The following is a 16,071-nucleotide window of genomic DNA, read 5'->3' on the forward strand; positions in this document are numbered from 1 at the left end:
GTATAAAATAGTCTCACGTGATTAAATGACTAATCATCACTACAACCCCTAGAATTTATCTTAAGTCACCGTTAATGACAATTAAAGTCGAAAATATTTTTTCGAAAAAAAAATTTTAATTAAGAAAAAAAGGTCACGTGATTGTGCTAGCGCCTCGGCGTGACTTTAAATAGTATTAAAAGCGTCGCCCCGATACAAAGCGATTTTTTTAAAATTTTTTACGCGTAAAACAAAATCATCTCGGGAAGGGCGAACCTGCGTTCGCCCTTCCCGAGGTGCGTGTACTGTTAGGCTATCACAGTCACCGTTGATAACAACTAATAGACACCATCTACCCCGTGTGCTTACTTACCTTATAACGGGCAGACCTATTATTATCTGCTCGATGGTTCAGAAAATTTGACTTCTTATACGATGATATCTGGCGCGGACCAAACTGGCTCTTAGAGTACCAAAAGGAATTCCGGATCCCGATCATCTCCACACCCGACATATTGATCATATTTTCCAGCCCTTTTATCTTGGTTGACCTTCCGGCAGTACAATACATTGGACAGCACCCTATCATCCGGTTAGCATATGCATAAGCTCCCCCTCTTCACCTTCCCAGCCTTGTAACTGTAAATCGGATAGTTACTCACATGAACCATGCAAACACTAAAAGACCCAACACAACCGTATGCCCCTTGTGGAACTGCGGCTTGTCTTTGTTCGGATAGATAAAAGTGGCCACGAAGCCTCCACTGTTGGCAATCATCAGCTGCAGCGCCGTCGTCGTCGCACGCTTATAATGACCCGCGCTGTTGTTCGAGTTCCACACCAGCACGCATGGTACCGAGGCGTACAATCCCGTAGCCATCAAGAACGTCATCCCATATTTCACTTTCGGATAAGCAATGGAGATGTTAGCGATGACTGCGTAGCCAATAATAGCGGGGATGAGCACGAAGAGCATAATTGTACCACGCAGTTTGAGACGGTCGGAGAGTAGGGCGACCGCGACGGTGACGACGGAGGCGACGGCATATGGGATGACGGACCACAGCTGGGCTTCGTTGGCGGTGTAGCCAAGCTCGACGATGATGGTGGGCAAAAAGAGACCGAAGGAGTAGAGGCCAGAAAGGACGCCGAAGTAGGCCAGTGCGCTCAGCCCTAGGGAGAAGATATTGTTAGCAAGCAAGCAGGTTGGCGGGTTTAAATACATTTGCTGATAAAATATATTAAGCGAGAATCCCAAAAGATCGACGCTGAAACGAAGCATGCTTGGAAGTAATCCAGACAGAGGGCTGGTATAGATTTCCCGTACTTACAAGTGGAGACGTTGAAGACTCCTCTTCGGACTTCGGACCATTCAAACTGCTCATGGCGATGCTCGCTGCTCGGCTGGTTAGCGATTGTATAACCCTAAAGAAATATATCGACGAACTTTCCATCCCCAAGCAATCGAGAAGGCCGATCCATGTGTAATCTTGAACTGGCGAACTCTTGTTCCTTCTCGCTAAGAAAACGCGCTGTTTCGACATTATTCGGAAGGAGAAAGTAGGCCCCGAAACCCACGATGGCGGTCTACTCGCCAGGTCGTCAGTCAGCTCTTGTCTTCAGGTGAAATGAGATTGTTTGTATGGGGTCCGCACCATTAGTCCCTCGATGATAAAGATCCAACTCCACTTCTTCTGCTCTCCATGCTCCCCTATAGAAGTGAGACCTCGGGCGAGAAGTCCTGTGGTCATTCATTGTCAATATTATTGGCGCATCCAGACGATGAGATATGGAAAACTTTACCTCCGAAGGCACCACTAAGAGAAGCAGAGGTATAGAATAGTCCCAGTCGCAAGGCCATCTCGCCTCGCGTATACATGCTGGAAAGATACAAGACCTGGCTCGGAAGAATCAGTGCCCTGTGCTCGTGACATGCGTATTATCAGTGAGAGATTTACTCACCATCCCCGGGAGAAGTCCTCCTTCACAAAAGCCCAGGATCGCTCTCACGGCCACAAACTCCTTGTAATTCCGGACGAAACCCAGACACATGGTCACGAGACCCCAGGCCATGGTCAGCGCCGGCAACCAGATCCTCGGGGAGAGCTTCTTCAGCACAAGATTGCTTGGTATTTCACTAGGGGCCGCTCGCTGTCAGTGAAGATCGGCGTGCCAGGGCATGTCTCATATACGATGATACCGGTGGCGCACAATGGATACATGTGTGTGTATATATATATATATATATATCTATAGATATATAGACATGGAGACATGGAGACATAGAGATATAGACATAGAGACATAGAGACAAAGAGATGTATAGACTTAGAGACATGTAGACAAAGAGACGTATAGACTTAGAGACATGTAGGCATATAGACATAGATATATAGACAAATAAATACATGTACATCTTCGCTCTTGGAATGGGGCTCTAACAGAGACAGGACGTCGAACCTGGCAATGTATGTGGCGTAGAACACGGCCAGCCCGGTGTCGTACTGGCGGTCAGTCATGCCGAGATCGTGCTCGAGTTTGTAGGTTTTGGCATTGCCGACGTTGGTGCGGTCGAGGAACGAGCAGAGGAAGAGGACGGCGAGGACGGGGATGATGCTGACAGGCAGACAGGACTGGATTAGCCACGAGTGCAGGGCTTGGGTTTGGTTTTTGATTCTCGTACCGGGTATCGAGCTTCAGCAGAACCCGTCTGGTCATGGCCGATGTCTCGGAATCGTACGCCGTGTTGTTGACGGGCTGCTTGGCCGTGGCTGTGGCCGTGGCCGTCGCCGTCGCCGTCGCCGTGGCCGTGGCCTCAACCCGGATCATTCCGGTCTTCTCATCGTGGCGAGGGTTACCGAGGGCGGCCATCTTCTTCTCGTGAGGCTTCAGAGTTCAATGTGTCGTCGATTGAGCAGATCGAGAGTGCGCAGATAGTGTAGTAGTAGGAGGAGGAGGAGGAGGAGGAGTAAGAGTCGAAGGAGGAGGAGTAGCAGTAGTAGCAGTAGAAGTAGTAGTAGGAGTAGGAAAAAGTAATAAAATGCACCCGCATTCGTCTTTGGTTTTCCCTTGCGTAGGACATCGGGGATAATCACAATGCCCGAAAGCATGATCGTCACCGCAGCCGGTCGGACATGTGAAGCTTTCTGTTGAGGAATACAACACAAAAATATTGACCGAGATCGATCATCTATCGATTGTAGGAAACGTATCCGTCAAGTCATGTCGAAACTCTCGCCGTCGCTCAAGGCCCTCATCAACGCCTCCGGAGCCCGACCGCACCCCCTCCCTGCACCACCGGGCATCCGAGCCGTATATGAGCGACTGCGACGGGAGGCCGCGGCGAAGAAGGTGGGAAGCAGAGCCTGGCTGACGCTCTCGGTAGGTCCGCGAATTCCTCATGATATTGATATATTTCGATCTTTGGGTCCGTTCTTCTTGAATTCTTGTCTATACAGATATATCGAGCGAGTGAATGAAGTCGTGGTTCTAATGCGAACCACCTATTCTTGAAAAGTAGACAGCGGCCACGGTGACCATGAACTCGCCCGCATCGCTCACCATCCTGTTCCACCTGGCCACGGACCACGCGCAGGATCAGCCGCAATCCGTGGAGACGGCCGAGCTGATGAGAGAAGTGGCCTTGAAATGCATCGGCTTCAACGGGGTACGGTTGGATCTCCCTTCGGGGCCCTCAGGGGCAAGCAGTATTATATATATATATATATACAATGCAAGTAATAATCAATGGCATCACAGATCCCCCGGACCATCAACTGTCTCGGGGCCTTCAGATCCAGCTTACCGGTCGAGATTATATCCTCATTATCCACGAAGCCGACACGGTCAGCCCCCCTTTCCTTCACTTCGCTTTCCTTCCCTGCTGCCGGTCAACTTCGCCCGTATAGAGGGGACCAGAAAAGAAACACCGATAGACAAACACACCAAAAAAAAAACCTATCTACCGACGGAGTTATAGCCAGACCGAAAGATAACTGACATCTCAACACATCACCAGAACCGCCTCGCAATCCAACATCCACGCCATCATCGCCCGCGGCCACGCCCTCTGGACCTCCATCTACCGCCCCTTCGATGCCACGCTCGCAGCCAAGCTCGCCGACTCGCACCCCGACCTCCCCGTCTTCATCCTCCAGCACGCATACGGCCCGCTGTTCGCCGACCCACCCACGCATCGCGACGGGCCTCCCGGGTCTGCCGGCGCGAGAGTCGGACGAGTGCTGACGAGTCTCGTCGCCGTTGCGTGCCTGAGGGCGCAGACGGGCGTCGGGCCGCAGGTCACGAGCCACGTGTTCGGGCTGCGGAAGGCCTTTACGGATGGGAGTGGCGAGGCCGAGGGCGAGGGGATGGTGGAGGGCGGGAGGTGGCTGGCGACGGACGAGGGGAGTGTGTGGTTGCTGGAGGCCGTCGATGCCGTCGTGGAGGCTCTGGGGGAGGGGAGGGGCAGTAGCTTCGCGTGGGGAATGGAAAAGTCGAAGCTGTAGATGAGCAGGGCTAATGGTTAACTATGTACAGGTCGGATCGGGTGGAGCATGTAGACATCTATGGTTTGGAGAAGGTCGCTTGCAAAGATGCCGTGTTGAACGTGCTTGATTTGGGAATCTTAACCATCGACAAAATTCTATCGCCCTCCAAATCTCCGGGCGACCCACGCGCCACCATATTCCTCGTACTCCTCTTTCGTGACGCTCAGATTTCGCAAAGCCTCTTCGTTCTTTGCGAGATTCGCACCTCCTTGCCACGTACTGGTGACCGGATCTTCAGGTTTCGCAACCCTCACGATGCACTCAGCCGGGGCCAACGCTCGAATCTCCGTCTGTAATCTCGGGACGAAGCCATGGATATTGGAATTCCCGCCCACAACAAAGATGTTGGCCAAGAATCCAGGCCATAACCCCATCGGGATGCTGGACAAGCTGTCCATCACCTGCTGAGCAATACCGCTTTGTCGTAATCCAATATCAGAGGGGTTGAAGAGCAACTCTGGCACCGTGAATCGTTCATTCCTCAATGTCAAAACATCCTCAGATGCCCCTAAGGATTTTCCCTTCGTCAACTCCTTCAATTTCGTAGCAGCAGTCGGATCATGGTCCCGAACAAAGCCCGCTTTCTTGGCGTGATAATCTGGCAGGACATAATCCTTTGCGATCCCTTCCCCCGATTCAAATACAGGTCGCCTGTCCCCTTTCGGCCCTTTCCATGTTCGCTCCATATCCTTTCTGAAGTCATTCGATACGTAGAGCGTGGCCTCCTTGATTTCGTTGACCAGGTAGGTCTCCTCTTTCATATCGTACTGCCTGACGTTGATCAGCCTGGTCAGGTAGTTTGTGAGCAGCTTCCCTCCAACCTCAAGGCGCCGGACAGACTTTTGTAGAGGCCGCCCAAGGAGAAGGGGAGTGATAGTCGTGTGCGAGTAGGAAGAGTCGATGAGCATAAGGATCTCGGCGGGTGGAGTGGATACGATCTCTGCGGCTGGCGCTGGTGCTCTGAAGGAGGATTGGATATCATTGTACGCGTTCAGAGTGGCACCTTGGAAATTAGTTGCAGGTATTTTCCACGCGGCGTGTAGGATTGGTAAATACCGTTCGTTCGTAGATATCTGGCAAACCCGAACTCTTCAAACACCATCTGGTCGCAATGTCCTTGCAGCACTGGCAGAGCATTTGGGGCCTCGGTAAGTATCAAGCCGGTTTCTTTGGGGTCACAGTGTAGCTTGGCCTTCGCATCGAAGAACTCATGCTCCCAGATCTCTTTCTCAGCCTCCCAGTTGACAATGTAGCCCTTCTCCATCGGCCGGCGAAACACGATATCGCCAAAGTCTTTGCAAGACGATAGCTGGGACCCAATATAAACATTCTTTTCTCGGTCTCGCGCGAGGCAATTCGGGATGATGCTGGGCGTAGACGTAGGTGTCGAAGTTTCGGTCAATAGTGAAGATGGTGAAGAGAATCCTGCCTTGAGCGTGTACGAGCCATTATCAACAACAAGCGTTCTAGAAGGTGGAAGGGATCCAGATAATTTCGTGCGCCGAGAACCGGGAGCCATAAGTCAGGTAGGATAGAGTATTGTGAATATCCTGAATATCAAGTGATCGGATTCTGGTTTGTCGCGTTCAAATAATAGACGACGCGGTTCGAAATAGGGCGGGCACTTCTTTTATTTTTCCGCTTGGCTAGTTACGTAGTGCTACCGGTACGTATATTGGTTCAGATAATTTAACGACGTCACCTCGCTCAACTCTCGGAGTCGGGATTTAGTCTCTTGCCGTCGCCACTTCAACTTTTCAGCCTTGTCTCGGGAATCACTTTCGCAGCTATATACAACATCGGATTTACAGACAACCACAGAAACCTTCAACGATTGACGATTGACGATTGACGATTGACATTTCAGGTTTTTCTTTTTCAACCTGGAGCCGCTGTTTTTCAAAAGGCGCATATTCAACCAAGGCAAACTTGATCAAAGAGCACCCCGCCACCAGCTACCGCAGTGTACTGGAGCTTCCTAGACCCAATTCCTTTACCCCGGCGTCTCTTACTATCATCGCATCCGCACCCTTTCAAGCTGCGATCATGTCGACAGCTGAACCCTCACCAGCTCCAGCTGTTGGTGCAGGTCGAGGACGCCGTCGTGGGCTAAGACGAGGAGGACCTCGGGGTGGTGGTGGTGGTGGTGCGAGCGGGAATACAACTCCAAACTCCTCATTGGCACTTCGTCCTGCTTCGGTAGCACTCGAAGCACAAGCATCGGTACAATCACAGCCACATACCCAGAGAACGCCGGGCAGAGCGAGTGGCAGAAGAGGTGGATACAGAGGAAGAGGGAGAGGCGCTGCTCAGCTAATGGTCAATGGACAGCGAGCATTTGGCGGGCAGCTTACTGCGGCAACATCCAACGAAGGATCGCTGGCTGGCGATGCCCCTGAATTCGTCCCTGGTCAGCCCGTCGCCTCTCGAGTCCGGCAGCAACAACCTCGAATTCTCCCGAAACGTCGAATGTCCAAGTCACAAGCTCCCGACATCGCCACAAGAACGCACGAGGATATTACAAACGGGCAGTACGAATGTGTGATCTGTACTAACGAAGTTCTGCCAAATTCAAAAGTCTGGAGTTGCAGGACCTGCTGGTCGGTCTTGCATTTGTCCTGTGTGAAGAGATGGTCCAAGAACGAGGTTTCGACACACCAACAGCGAGCTGTGGAGAACGGGGAACTGCCACCCCCGAGGCAATGGCGATGTCCTGGATGCAATCTGCCCAAGCTAGATCTGCCGAACAATTATTCTTGCTGGTGTGAAAAGGAGATTGAACCTCGCTCCATTGCTGGATTGCCGCCACATTCTTGCGGGCAATCGTGCTCGAGGCGGAGGGCGGGCAGTTGTCCACATCCATGTGAGCTTATATGCCATGCTGGCCCTTGTCCATCTTGTGGACATATGGGACCTCCAACGTCTTGTTTTTGTGGGAAGGAGACGAGTTCGAGACGATGTGTAGATACGAATTATCAGAGCGGCTGGGCATGTGGTCAAGTCTGTGGAGAGGATTTATCTTGCGGGGAGCATACCTGTCAGAAGGAATGTCACGAGGGGCTATGTGGAAGCTGTGAAGTGGAAGTCGAGTCGCGCTGCTACTGTGGGCGGACGGAAAGAATTCTACGATGTTCTGAACGGGACGACGAGATGGAGAGTCATTTGAGCCAGGAGAGCTGGATCGGATCATTCAACTGCGGAACCGAGTGTCGACGACCATTCGATTGTGGAAACCCCAGGCATTTCTGTAAACAGCCCTGCCACGTTCTGGATCCGGTATCGCCTCATTGTCCACTTTCCCCGGACGTTGTTACGCACTGTTCATGTGGAAAGACGCCAATCGATGTGCTCCTTCTTGAGCCTCGAGTAGACTGCTCGGCCCCGGTACCACATTGTAAAGAGAAGTGCCAGAAGCTACTTGCCTGCGGTCACGTATGCGAAGAGCTGTGTCACGGTGGGGTTTGCAAGCCATGCCTCCAAACGATTGAGATTACCTGCCGATGTGGCCGAACGATATCGAAGTCTGTTTGTCAACAGGGATCGGAAGAACTACCTCAGTGCCCACGGGTCTGTCGGACCAATCTGAATTGCGGTCGTCACGAATGTGGTGACCGTTGCTGTCCTGGAGAGAAGAAGGCCGGTGAGAGACAGGCCTCGAAGCGCAAACATCGGGCACTCAATGCAGCGCCGGTCAATGGCGAAGAATTCGAGCCTGAGCATATTTGCTTGAAAGTGTGCGGTCGACGATTGAAGTGCCTCAATCATACTTGCGCTTCTTTGTGCCATAAAGGACCTTGCGGTAGCTGTCTAGAAGCTGTTTTCGAGGATATCAGCTGTGCTTGTGGGAAGACGATTCTTCAACCTCCTCAGCCATGCGGTACACAGCCTCCGGAATGCCGATTCGATTGCACCCGTCAACGAACTTGCGGCCACCCTCAAATCAAGCATCAGTGCCACGAAGATGGAGAAGAGTGTCCGAAATGTCCATTCTTGGTAGAGAAGTCTTGCATCTGTGGCAAGAAGACGCTGAAAAACCAGCCATGTTGGTTCAGTGAGGTGAGATGTGGATTACCTTGCAACAAGAAGCTCAGGTGTGGAAACCACTTCTGCCAGTACATGTGCCATCGGGCGGGACAGTGCGAGGATGCCATGTCACACTGTAAGCAAGCGTGCGGTCGTAAGAAGACAGTATGCGAGCATACTTGCCTGGATCCATGCCATGCTCCATATCCTTGCAAGGAAAACTCGCCCTGTCAAGCGAAGACTTTCATGACCTGTGAATGCCAGAATCAAAAGCAGGCAATCAAGTGCCTGGCTTCGAAGACCTCTGCCGGTAACTCAGAGAAAACTTTAGAGTGTAACGACGAATGCCTGAAGGTTCAACGAAACGCCAAGCTTGCTGCAGCTCTCAACATTGACCCTGCCAGCCACGCTTCCGACCACATCCCATACTCTGCTACGACACTTGCCTTCTTTGCGGACCACCAGAAGTTCGGGCAGCAGTATGAGCGGGAGTTCCGGGTATTTGCGGCGGATGAGAAAGAGAAGCGGTTGCGGTTCAAGCCGATGCAAGCTTTCCAACGCGCTTTCATCCACGCGCTCGCTGAAGATTTCGGGCTCGATAGCGAGAGTCAGGATCCGGAGCCTCGTCGCCATGTCTGTATCTTCAAGACGCCGAAGTTTGTTTCGGCTCCAGCCAAGACACTTGGACAGTGTGTAAAGGTTCGAGCTACTCCAGTCGTTGAAGCAAGCTCTTCCAAGACACTCGTCTCGAATGCAGAGCCATGGAACGCATTCCTGCTTACGAACCCCAAGTTTGGAATCACGATGGAAGAATTGTATGCGGACCTCAAGCCCGATTTCGCCCAGGCGGGAATCGACTTTGAGGTATCCTTCCTCCCATCTGGGGACGTGGTCCTCAAGTCTTTGGCGACTGGCCAGCGGCTGGTCAAGATGGACAAGGAACTGGCCGCCTTGAAGGGGCCTGTCGGCAAGAGGATCTCTTCCTTGCGTCTTGCCTCTTCGACTTCGCTCTGTGCTGTAGATGGCAGTCTGAATATCCTGAGACGAGAAGATCAGAATTCCTCGAGTGGTGGGTGGAGTCAGGTTGCCAAGGGCGGACCTGCGAGTAGGGGTCTACCGATTCCCAGCGTGGGTGCGAAGAGCAGCTTCATGGTGCTTGGGAGGATCAAGAAGGAAAACGACAAGAAGAAGGTTGTCGAGGAGACGGTGGATGATTGGGAGATGGAGGCTGATGCCGCCTGAAGAGGGCCAGCAGTTCGTGAAAGGATGTGACTAATGTGAATACAGGGTGAGAAGAGCTGAAATCAAAAAGTAAGGGGGCATGGCTCTCGATGTGGACGGCACCTTCCAAAACCCAGAACTCGTCTTGACTTGTTGATTTCCCGTGTTTGCTCAACTCCCCTTCCCGTACCCCGTACACTCTGTTTGAATCCGCGCTGGGCAAGCATTGCATGGCGGGTCCGGACAGCGGCGAGAAGTGGCCGATGAGCAGGAATTGATGACCCAGAACTGCCAAGTATCAGAATCTGTAGCTTCGATCAGCCAAAATAAATAGCTTTAGCGCCTATTTGCATTGCTAGCACATTTTGACATGCTCAACTGTATGTGCTTATATCTAAAACAGATTATATAAATTGCAAACTCGCTTATACTTATTAGAGATTCTTTTGATGCGCGTCTTAACTTCTTAATAAGGCTAGCACTGAAATATTCGCTTCACAGAGTTTGACGACGTTGGACTACCTATGTTCGCTGAGTCATCCTTTTTTTTTTTTTCCACTCTTTTATACCCTGGTAGCCCCACCGTGCACCGCTTGCCCAGCTCTCCTCCGTAAACCAGAGGATACGGCACTAAACAAACCCAATCAAAGCCTAACTAACCAACAGCCCCCCCCCCACCAGTCGGCGCTTTACCGGCAAGCCAGCGCCGCTTTGCGTCACCGCTCCCGAACATGGCCGCCAGTATGGACAGTTCTGCCCGCAGTGCATTGAATGTTCCTGATGCAGCTCCAGCTTCAGCTCCAGCTCCAAGTCCGATTCCTCTTCCAACTCCAAGTCAAAATCCAAGTCAAATTCCACATTCAAATCCAACTGCCCCAGCTCTCCCTCTCGTGCTCGCTCGCGGTCCACCAATATTCTCTTTCGCCCTCAACCCCTCGAGCAGCAGATACCAGCACCAGCACCAGCCTTCGCCCTCGCCCTCGCCCTCTCACTCTCCCTTTCTCTTTCCCTCCCGTAGCCCCGACGAGCTCAATTTCCTCGACATGGTGGGCAAAAAGTCCGGGAAGGCACTGTTGCGCGAGGAAGGTATGGTACCCAGCTAGCGACCGAGAGATGCGCATGAGATAAGCAATCAATCGACTGACAGCCAGCTCTACAGGTCTGGAGAGGACCGACAATGGGATGAAGCAATCTAGCTGGCCCGAGGTTCCGATGATCAACCAGAAGAACTATTACACGTACGTCTGGGCACGTTGGACTCGACCAGCTCAATTTCATACCAAGTCCATACATGCCTGTGTACGAGAATAGAAGACCTAGCTAACCATCAACCCGTACAGCGAGTACATGAAGCGCGACGACCAGATCCTCCCGTACCGACTCCAACATGAGGCCAATCGCGACAGGATGATTCGCAATGCGAAGGACAGGGACAGAGCTCTGGCACGAACGAGTCATACCGACGTGCCCATACTCACCCTTGCCGATGGCGACCTAGACGAGCATGTTGACAGCGATGCAGCCGACAACTCCAAGATCATCGTCATACATCCAGGCAGCCAGAACCTGCGCATTGGGCTGGCGAGCGATGCCCTGCCGAAGACCATACCAATGAATATTGCCTGCAAATGGACCGAGACCGAATCGAAAGAGTACGAGCCGAGACCGAAGAGGCAGAAGCTGGATGGGACCCCGGAACAGCTGTTTGGGGAGGAGTTCTCGAAGCGCTATGTCAAGATGACGGCAGCGCTGAAGGTCGACATGCGCGCCAACAAGTTCAAGGTCCTGCCGAACTCCAAGGAGTTGGTTATCAATTTCAACAAGAGGACGGAGCCGGAGATCATTCCGGAGCATAATGACCCCATCCGAATTGAGTGGACCGATGTTTCGAAGGACACCAAAGACCTCTCGAAATTCTATACGGGCATGGCAGCTCTGCGGATACCTGACGATTCCGACCCTTCGTACAAGGTGTTTTGGCCGATACAGCAGGGTTACTTTCACGAGAATGATTACATGAGTGCTGAGCATCTGTTTGACGACTTCGAGTCCATATTGGAAGATGCAATTAGGAACGAGCTGGGTCTAGGCAAGAGCTCTGAGTGGAATCAATACAGCTGCGTGGTTGTTATTCCGGACTTGTACGACAAGCGGTATGTCGAGCAGATTCTGCACATGTGCATCAAGGGATTTGAGTTCAAGCAGGTGTGCTTCATCCAGGAGAGCCTGGCAGGGACGTATGGAGCGGGATATACGACTGCTTGCATTGTCGATATTGGAGCACAAAAGACTTCTATATGCTGTGTAGAGGACGGCATGTGCATCGAAGATTCAAGGATAAATCTCAAGCAGGGAGGTTTTGACGTGACGGACACTTTCATCAAGATGATGTTGCACGATTACTTCCCGTACTCGGACATCAACTTGAAGCGGAGGTACGATTTCCTTCTGGCTGAGGAGCTGAAGATGAATTACTGTACGATGAACTATGCGGAAATCGCTAGTCGTACGCACGATTTCCATCTTCGCGTCCCACATCAACCAACACGGAAGTATCAGTTCAAAACCTACGACGAGGTCATATTGGCGCCGATGGGCTTCTTCGATCCTTCGCTCTTCGAGAATTCAGATAAGCTTGTCGGGCGACGGAAACTCATCGATCGCACCTACAATGCTTATGATGCGGATATGCCTGATGACCCGACGTCGGCAGCCCAAAATGCGATATTGTTGAGCATCAAGCCATCCATTGCTACAAACGCCAATGGTGTATCTTTCAATGGTTCCGGCGAATTTGCCACTCCATCGAAAGAGAGGCCGAATCCTTTCGCCTACCTCAATGATCCAAACGGGAACTCTCGTGTCACTTCCGCAGCTGCTTCACCAGCACCAGAAGGCGCGAATACCCCCGCAGCACCCTTCGTCTTTGGTGCCAATGGTACGCATGGCGGATCCCCAGGCCCAAGTCTGCAAAACAATAGTTACCACAACGGCGGCACTCCCATACCTCCGGCTGGCATGTTTGTCGATGCCCAGGCGCGAACGCAGAAGGACCTCGCCATTGAGCGCGACTCCGTGCTTCCTACCGCACCTCTCGACACGGCGATCATCACGTCAATCACCCACGCCACCCGTGGCGATGACAAGAAACTGCGGGATTTCTTCGGCGGCATCATGGTTATCGGTGGCGGCGGCAAGACGCCTGGCCTCGGTCCTTTCCTCGAAGAGAAGCTGAAGCAGAAGAGGCCGGATCTAGCAGAGAAGATCTTGGTGGGTACGAGTCCGCGGGAGATGGATGGACAGGTTGTGGTGTGGAAGGGGGCTAGTGTTTATGCGAGGATGAGCTCGCATGAGAGCTGGGTTGGAGGGCAGGAGTATGAGAAGTTGGGGAGTCGGGTCCTATGGCATAAAGTACTTTGGAATTACTAGGGATGTGAAGACTGGTAATGTTCGGACTGGAGTATCGAAGGGAGGGGGTAGAAAGGAGTGAGTGGCGTTTAGGGAGCCAGGAAAATGTGTTTATGACTAGGAAAAGTATTGCATTGCTTAAGGACAGGCATCCACCGTTTTGATGATTGAAAACACTCTTTCGATGGACGAATTAACCGATAGGAGAGACAAGGAGTCGAGAATTGTGTGAAGGTATCAGATCCCTTCTCAAGCCTGTTAAGTATGGAGTTTCTCCGCCTGGCTACAAGCACGTTCTGCCGGCGGCAATGTTGGGTCGCTGATCATTTGTTAGTATTCGAGGAAAATATCGTAAGTCGCACGTGGCTGCGGATCGAAGGAGAGGAGAGGGATAGCTTCGCCGGTCGATGGCAACATGTTTGGACGATCAACACCACCGCGTCCGAGAGTCACCGGGAGAGAAAGTCTGTTTGGCTCGCATTCTGTTATTTCCATGGTATCTCTGCCTCAGGTCGCGGTCTTATGCGACAAAAAAAGATAGAGCAGCCCCCCCCCGTCTCCCAGAAACGCCAGATCCTGCCAGCCTCAGGAATATGTCCACAACCCGAACGCCTCCAATGAAAACGCCACTCGGGCCACATGAACGCCGCGCTCGTGTTAACAGAAGTCTCTCCAAAAGTCCAGGTGCGTTCCAAAGATTCATTCAGTGCCGCTGGACAGCTTCGCAAACTCCTCTTTCCACTCCATGGCACACTTGGCCCTCTCGGCCGCCTCCTCGGCGTACAGCTCGAAATCATCCTCCCCGAGATCACTCGTCTCCTCCCAGAGCTTGTCAAACTCATCCTGGGCTCCCCCCTTCGGCGTCGCCCAGATATGCTCCCTCAACCTCTTGTGCCTCTCGCGATCCTCCTCGATGCGCTGCTCGATCTGCTTCTTGTCTAGCTTCTGCGCCGCTACGCGGGGGGTCTCCAGCTCCGTGTCGGGCTCCGTATCGCGCTCCCGCAGCAGCTCTTCGATCTCAAGGACCGTTTGCTGCAGCAGGAAGGCCTTGGTCTGCAGGGCTTGCAGGACCTTGCGCACGACCTTCACGTTGGCGGCACCGGTGCCGTTCTCGGGGGCAACGGCGTCGACGATGCGCAGGATGTCGCGCTGCATCATGCGGATGTAGTCGTAGTGGTTTTCGCGCGCGGCCATATCGCAGAGGTGCTCGACGAAGAACATGATGTTGGCGCGGTTGTTCATGGAGTTATTAGTCTGGGAGGAGAGTCAGTATGATTGTCTTCCTTTTCTTTCTTTCTTCTCCTTCTTGGTTTCCCTGCGGCAGAATGGGGATTCCTCTCCTCTCTGGGCTACGTACTCTCTCCAGCTGCTCCAAGATGCACGAGTGCAAGTCCTCGTCCAGATCTCGGTGTTTCAAGGCATACTGGGCGGCCTTGGTCGAGCTTGTTACGCTGGCCGTCATGCTCGACAGGAGGCCGGTGAAGCGGATGCGCACGTCGAACGGATCCATGGTGTATTTCTGAGGCAAAGGACCGAGGAGTTTATCGGCTCGTCATTCTCGAGCGGTTGGTGTAGCGCATCGGACGAGGCACTTTGACATTATTTCATTGAGCCTTGTCGGCCAAGGGAAAATGATGTTCCGGCGGCCGAGATTCCGTATCATGTGCGGAGCTGGACGGGCGTTTGGTAATCGTCGGTTAATATTCAGACTGGTTACTTTACAGACTGTATTACAGATATAAAGATGCATCTATTTGTTGCAAGTCAGACTGGTAAGAGGTGGTTCATAGTAACCAAGCAAGGGTGGCGATCGATGTATGGATTGCGATTTTACTAAGGTTGAGGTTGTAAATACGCTGAATCTCGTTAGCGGACGGGCCAGTGGGATCGAAAAATACGACAACAGTACATCAAAGTACATCAAAAGTACTTCTATAACGTACTATCTTTACTACTTTCACCTAGCACAACAATATAACAACTACTACTATATAGAATTGATTAGATTGATCTACTCTTATTCATCCTAGTACGGTGCATCTTTGGATACAAAAATAACTACGATATGATCGGTGCTTGATTTTGTATCGCGTTGATAAGGGCAAAAGTTACTGTCCCGGGTCGCTGGGTCCCGGGTCGGTGGTGCCGACCTGGCGCAGCTGGGTCAGATTTTTTTCACCATTAAATTCCAGGTAACCGACGATTCACTTTCTCAAGGTCCAGTTTCGAAGGTGTTATCAGTTTCTAATTAAGCGAATTGGTCTTTGGTAGAAGGGGATAAGAAATCGAAACCTTGAAAATGAAACCTCGAAACCTCGAAACCTCGAAACTGCTCTCGAAATCGAAACTGCAAAAAAAAGGCAGTTTCTTCTATTTCTAGTGATCGATCTACTACTATAAATTCAATATCAAGCCTCCATCAACTCTCGACTCGTACGTAGTAAAGTACGGTAGCTGAGACCATGTTTTAAAATCTTGGCTTGTAAGGAGCGTCGATAGCGGTTAATCAACCTTGTTTTACTTAGCAAGTACCGGTAGTACAGTAGTACATGGAAGCGAATCCGACGTATGGATGAACTACCGGTATGCTAAGGATAACCCATTCCACGCTAATACGTAGTATAAAGTGCAACGATATGATCCTCGGCGTTGCGGATTCGAAACCGGACTTATGATAGAATCTGAATCGGTTGATGTTTTCTTCATTCCAATTGGCTTAAAACCTTTGTATACTCTTCTATTGCCCCTTGCTAGGTATACCCCCTGCTATACCCCCTGGGAACGGTGCACCAAAGACCCAGTACCTACCTATTCCACATCTACCGACGATTTAGCGAGGGAGCGAAAACACTTAAATCAACCATTTCCAAGCTGCTTCGAGCTTTCATTCGGT

The 16,071-nt window shown here is 51.7% G+C and overlaps 7 protein-coding genes across 7 annotated transcripts; 4 read left to right on the forward strand and 3 right to left on the reverse strand.

Annotated features, from left to right (window-relative positions):
• Window positions 1–443: 443 nt before the first annotated feature.
• L3040_008833 (uncharacterized protein) lies at window positions 444–2,850 on the reverse strand (the record flags this gene model as incomplete). The annotated part of the gene is made up of 10 exons (XM_066155732.1): window positions 444–561; window positions 642–882; window positions 964–1,152; window positions 1,311–1,375; window positions 1,427–1,566; window positions 1,635–1,720; window positions 1,783–1,876; window positions 1,942–2,116; window positions 2,440–2,595; window positions 2,663–2,850. 10 exons carry the CDS (start codon window positions 2,848–2,850, stop codon window positions 444–446), a joined length of 1,452 nt encoding a protein of 483 aa, XP_066010026.1.
• A 351-nt stretch (window positions 2,851–3,201) lies between these two features.
• L3040_008834 (uncharacterized protein) lies at window positions 3,202–4,484 on the forward strand (the record flags this gene model as incomplete). The annotated part of the gene is made up of 4 exons (XM_007293799.2): window positions 3,202–3,360; window positions 3,500–3,646; window positions 3,739–3,824; window positions 3,998–4,484. 4 exons carry the CDS (start codon window positions 3,202–3,204, stop codon window positions 4,482–4,484), a joined length of 879 nt encoding a protein of 292 aa, XP_007293861.2.
• Window positions 4,485–4,621: 137 nt separating this feature from the next.
• Window positions 4,622–6,045, reverse strand: L3040_008835 (uncharacterized protein; the record flags this gene model as incomplete). The annotated part of the gene is made up of 2 exons (XM_007293800.2): window positions 4,622–5,529; window positions 5,583–6,045. The coding sequence occupies 2 exons, from the start codon at window positions 6,043–6,045 to the stop codon at window positions 4,622–4,624; spliced, it is 1,371 nt and encodes a 456-aa protein (XP_007293862.2).
• A 527-nt stretch (window positions 6,046–6,572) lies between these two features.
• On the forward strand, window positions 6,573–7,294 carry L3040_008836 (uncharacterized protein; the record flags this gene model as incomplete). The annotated part of the gene is made up of 2 exons (XM_066155733.1): window positions 6,573–7,057; window positions 7,105–7,294. The coding sequence occupies 2 exons, from the start codon at window positions 6,573–6,575 to the stop codon at window positions 7,292–7,294; spliced, it is 675 nt and encodes a 224-aa protein (XP_066010027.1).
• A 1,501-nt stretch (window positions 7,295–8,795) lies between these two features.
• L3040_008837 (uncharacterized protein) lies at window positions 8,796–9,791 on the forward strand (the record flags this gene model as incomplete). The annotated part of the gene is made up of 1 exon (XM_007293801.2): window positions 8,796–9,791. One exon carries the CDS (start codon window positions 8,796–8,798, stop codon window positions 9,789–9,791), a length of 996 nt encoding a protein of 331 aa, XP_007293863.2.
• Window positions 9,792–10,813: 1,022 nt separating this feature from the next.
• Window positions 10,814–13,199, forward strand: L3040_008838 (uncharacterized protein; the record flags this gene model as incomplete). Its single annotated transcript, XM_007292599.2, has 3 exons — window positions 10,814–10,856; window positions 10,930–11,008; window positions 11,111–13,199. 3 exons carry the CDS (start codon window positions 10,814–10,816, stop codon window positions 13,197–13,199), a joined length of 2,211 nt encoding a protein of 736 aa, XP_007292661.2.
• A 678-nt stretch (window positions 13,200–13,877) lies between these two features.
• Window positions 13,878–14,688, reverse strand: L3040_008839 (uncharacterized protein; the record flags this gene model as incomplete). Its single annotated transcript, XM_007292600.2, has 2 exons — window positions 13,878–14,432; window positions 14,536–14,688. The coding sequence occupies 2 exons, from the start codon at window positions 14,686–14,688 to the stop codon at window positions 13,878–13,880; spliced, it is 708 nt and encodes a 235-aa protein (XP_007292662.1).
• Window positions 14,689–16,071: the final 1,383 nt, after the last annotated feature.

The sequence above is a fragment of the Drepanopeziza brunnea genome (assembly GCF_022702325.1).
Source record: "Drepanopeziza brunnea f. sp. 'multigermtubi' strain 214-2 chromosome Unknown ctg19, whole genome shotgun sequence".
NCBI lineage: Eukaryota > Fungi > Ascomycota > Leotiomycetes > Helotiales > Drepanopezizaceae > Drepanopeziza > Drepanopeziza brunnea.